This window comes from Tupaia chinensis, unplaced genomic scaffold (genome assembly GCF_000334495.1).
Source record: "Tupaia chinensis unplaced genomic scaffold, TupChi_1.0 Scaffold141399_1, whole genome shotgun sequence".
NCBI classification, from domain to species: domain Eukaryota; kingdom Metazoa; phylum Chordata; class Mammalia; order Scandentia; family Tupaiidae; genus Tupaia; species Tupaia belangeri.
Genome location: NW_006201261.1, coordinates 270,195 through 274,670, shown reverse-complemented (window position 1 = coordinate 274,670; position 4,476 = coordinate 270,195). Strand labels below are relative to the sequence as shown.

Below are 4,476 nucleotides of genomic sequence, written 5' to 3'. Positions count from 1 at the left end.
GTAATGGCTATGTTGTTGGACTCCCATGTAGTCGACCATGGTTCAGGTCCTGGACCCGGTGGCTTAAACTCACGCTAGGTGCCTGTGCGCCCATGATCCTGAAAGGAGAAGGGACTGTGGTGTGGCCATCCCCCCTGGGGGTGATTTCTTGCTTTGTGTCTCTCTGTCTCTCCTTGTCTTTCTAGCAAGCGCACATACCCTATAGGAAAAAACTCAAAAAAAAGAAAAAAAAAGAATGTAGACTTGCATTTTAAAGCAAGTATCTGGGGGTATCTGCCCTGGTGCAGTATCTTCCGTGTTGATTGCCTTGTTTCCTAGGAATGCTGTGGAGATAGACCAGAGGGTCCGCATGGCCCGTTGCTGTGAGGATGTTTGTACCCACCTGGTGGACTTATTTCTTGTGGAGGAAATTTTTCAGACTGCAAAGGAGACACTCCAGGAACTTCAGTGTTTCTGCAAGTATCTACAACGGTAAGTCATTTGTGCTTACAGATAAAATCATGTAGAAGATAGAATCCCACACACACAGGAAGTTTTATCAAATTCAAATTTCAAGCAAGCTGCCAGGTCTGGGACTCAGACTGCCGTCAGCCATGTGGGAGTCCAGTGCCCTTAACTACCACACCACCTGCCAGCCCCATGGACTCTATTCTAATTGGATTATACTTTTATATAGAAACAATTATGTATACATACATGCACATGTGTGCTTTGTAAATAAAGGGAGTAAGGAAGGAATTCAGTTGGGGAGTGACAGCTGCTCTGTATTTCAATAGGTATTTATAGGCTGTCTTCTATTTACTCTTTGCTAGACACTGGGAAATTGTTGTCAACAAGTCAAATTATGGCTCCATGCACCAACATATATGAGTTTTTCTTTTCCTTTTTTTTACGTTTTTCATAGGGTGCTTTTGCTCACCAGAGAAAGACAGAAGGAAAGTGAGAAATTACCCCCCAGGAGGACGGCCATACCACAGTCCCTTTTCTTTAATATTTCTCTTGGAATTTGGGACACGCACACACACATGCCTAGCGTGATTTTCAAGCTGCCAGGTCCAGGGCTCAAACCTCAACTGGCCATGTGAGAGTCTAGCACCTTAACCACTATGCTACCTGCTGCTCCATGTATGAATTTCCAAAACATAATTACTAAGAAAAAAAGCTATTTTGGGGAAATAAATACAATATATAGTGTGTATTCAGTGTTGGCCTTTGGCCTAGAGGTTGGGGAGCTATATCCTACATGGCTGCCTAGGAGGTTTGAATCCCAGCCTCAGCAGCTTGAAAAACATGCTCCGTTTGTATACATACATAACCCAAATCCCAACAGGATGGAGAAATGGGAGAATGGATTGTGGCATGACCACATCCAAATGGAGGATGCTTTCTCCCTCTCCCTGTCTCTTTTTCTCTCTGACCTCTACAAAATAATGAAAATTCAAACTAAATAAATTGGGATTTATATATAGTAGTAGAAGGAACATAATGAATATACATACTCAGTCTATTGGTTCCCTTTGAGAATAGGTGGGGTGGTGGTTACAGCCATAGTTTCTCAAATGGACAGAAGTATGTAAATGTTTGAGCAGTAATCTCTAAACAGGACATATATGTGTTATGTATGTTATACAGTGATTCATTTCATAATAAATTTTAAAGTATGTAACAATGTCCTTGGAAATCACTACCCTATATATGGGATACAAAGAAAAGTGAGTCCCTTTTTTATAACAGACCCTTGTCCATACCTCAGAAGTTGCAGCTGCTTGTGTACCTTATCCAGAAGATTTCTGTCCTTTTTGTGTGGTTGTTGACAGAAGTGGGAGTATATTCCTTGCTCTATTCTAAGCTTTTCTTTATTTGATATAAGGTGGAGGCCTAACCATAGCAGAATCTCAAGCTCTTCCTACTATTGTCAGTAATATTGAGGGGGTTATCATTTTGCAAATGTACCAAAATGACCTTCTTGGTCGCCTGCTGACCATCTTTCATGCAGCCTGCTCTCTTCTCCTATGGCTAAGAGTGCTGCAGTGACCTTCCTTGTGTAAACATGTCTGCACACGTATCTGGAGATAAAGTCCAACTAGACCAAGGGCACTCGCGTCTTATACTTGTATCCATATTGCCAAATCAGCCTCCAAAGATTGTTCAATATAGCTCTTTGATAGTTTCATTGCTCATAGTTATCATTTGATATCATGACTCCTATGCTTGAGTTTTAATTCTGATCTGTTTTTCCTGTTTGAGGACTTGCTGGAAGAGACCCAAACAGATTACCAAAAATGTGTTTTTCTGTGTCAGGATGCTGAAGCATGTTTTTGTATTTGTCCTCTGGGGTGAATCTGGAAAATATTAATACCTAGTGATTCTGTGTTTGTGTGTCCACCAGGTGGAGGGAAGCTGTTGCAGCCCGGAAGAAACTGAGGCGCCAGATGCGGGCCTTTCCTGCAGCGCCCTGTTGTGTGGACGTGAATGACCAGCTGAAGGCACTGGTGCCCAGTGCAGAGTGTCCCATTGCTGAGGAGAACCTGGCCAAAGGCCTCCTGGACTTGGGCCATGCAGGGAAAGTGGGCATCTCCTGTACCAGGTCAGCATTCAGACACTGCATGCCTCCTCAGGGCTCTCCTTCTCCCACTTCATTTTAACAAGAGTTGAATTAACATTTGCATTTTCAGAGTTAGGTCAAGTGGAGGTCAGGAAATGAGGACAGGCACAGGCTGTATCTTTTTTTTTTTTTTTTCTTTTTTCCAGAGAGGTTTCTGCTATAGGGTGCATGCACTCTTCAGAGAGCCAGAGGGATAGAAAGCGAGAAATCAGGCCCTGGGCGGGATGACCACACCACAATCTCTTCTCCATTCTCCTCTCGGGATCCTGGGCATGCATACACACGTGCCCAGCATGAGTTTAAGCCACCGGGTCCAAGACTCGAACCACGATTGAACACATGGGAATCCAGCAACATAGTCACTACACCAGCTGCTGATCCCTAGGCAGTATCTTGAAGATTGCCTCTCCTAGGGTTGTGGACATGTGTCTTGCTCTACCACTGGGAAGTTGGGCTCTGATCTCATGAAACTTACCTTAAGAACTCACGGGCCTGGCAGTAGAATATAACTCAGTAGAATATAATTTATCTTGGTCTTCCCAATTTAAGTATAGGCCATATCCATTCTCATTGAGGCAGTCAGAGGTCCATGTTGGCCTCAGGATCTCATCCTTGTCCCTACCCTGTCCCCTCTGTTTCCAGATGCCCTGCTTCTCCTGTTTCCATCTTGTTTACACACAATCTTGTCCACACTCATGCTACTGCAGAAGGTGACTTCCTTGCCCCAGTGCCTCCTTTGAGGCCTTTTGGCATGGCCCTCCAGCCTTTTCCTAGTCTATTATTTTAGCTGCCTGACTGCCTGCTGACTTACACTCTGGACCTCACTCCCTACATCCTCAGCACCACAGCAGAAGTATCCACTAGCACCCTAGCATGATGCCTCACCTTTTTTTTTGACGTTTCTCTGCCACTGCCCGAATCTTTGCGCCATGAGACAAACCCCCTCCCTTAGTTGCCCTCATTGCTCTCTCCATGCAGATCCAGTCCTAGCAATATATGGCTATCCCCTTTGCTGTATTCCAGAAATAGGGATGCTGGCTCCACCCACTTTCCTTAAGGGCTTTGCTTACATGCCCTTTTCTCTGACCACCCTGAGTGAGACAAGCACTTGCACCAGAGTTCCTGCCCCACCTTGTAGCATTTGCTACATATGGCACTGACACTTCCCTCACTAAAAGAGGCTATTCTCTCCCTATGAAAGCATTTGTTTTTAAAGGGCAGAAATTTTTGTGGGTTTATTGTGGAATCTCCTATGGTAAACACACAACAGATAACTTCTTTTTTCTTTTGATATCTGGAATGGAGTCCTCTGATTAACTTGTTTCTTTTTCTGGTTTTTTTTAGAGAGATTTTTACTCTAGGGAACATACGCTTGCTAGAGAGACAGAGACAGAAAACAAGAAATCACTCCCCAGTGGGGATGGATACACTGCAATCCCTTCTCAGTTCTCCTCTCAGGATCTTGGGTGGGGGCACCAGCAGTTAGCGTAATGGCTATGTCGCTGAACTCCCATGTAGTCGACTGCGGTTCGAGCCCTGGACCCAGTGGCTTAAATTCACGCCGGGCACATGTGCATGCGTGCCCAAGATCCTGAGAGGAGACTGGAGGAGAAGGGATTGCGGTGTGACCATACCCCCTGGGGGGTCATTTCTCGCTTTCTGTCTCTCTGTCTCTCTCTGTCTTTCTGGTGAGCACATGTGTCCTATAGCAAAGAAAAAAAAAAGGATCTTGGGTGGGCACGCATGCACATGTACCTGGCATGAGTTCTATGTCACTGGGTCCAGGACTCTACTATGTGGAAGTCCAGTGGTATAACCATTACACCATCTACTGGTCCATTAACCTGTCTTTAAAAAAAAAAAAAAAAAGA

At 44.7% G+C, this 4,476-nt stretch overlaps 1 protein-coding gene across 1 annotated transcript in view; it reads left to right on the top strand.

Moving 5' to 3' along the window:
- The window catches only part of MCM3AP (minichromosome maintenance complex component 3 associated protein), a gene marked incomplete in the record, with an annotated part of 67,198 nt that overhangs the window by 36,785 nt on the left and 25,937 nt on the right, over positions 1–4,476 (top strand). The window contains 2 exon segments of the mRNA XM_014581962.2: positions 319–471; positions 2,390–2,587. Of these exon segments, the coding sequence (XP_014437448.1) occupies positions 319–471; positions 2,390–2,587 (351 nt within the window).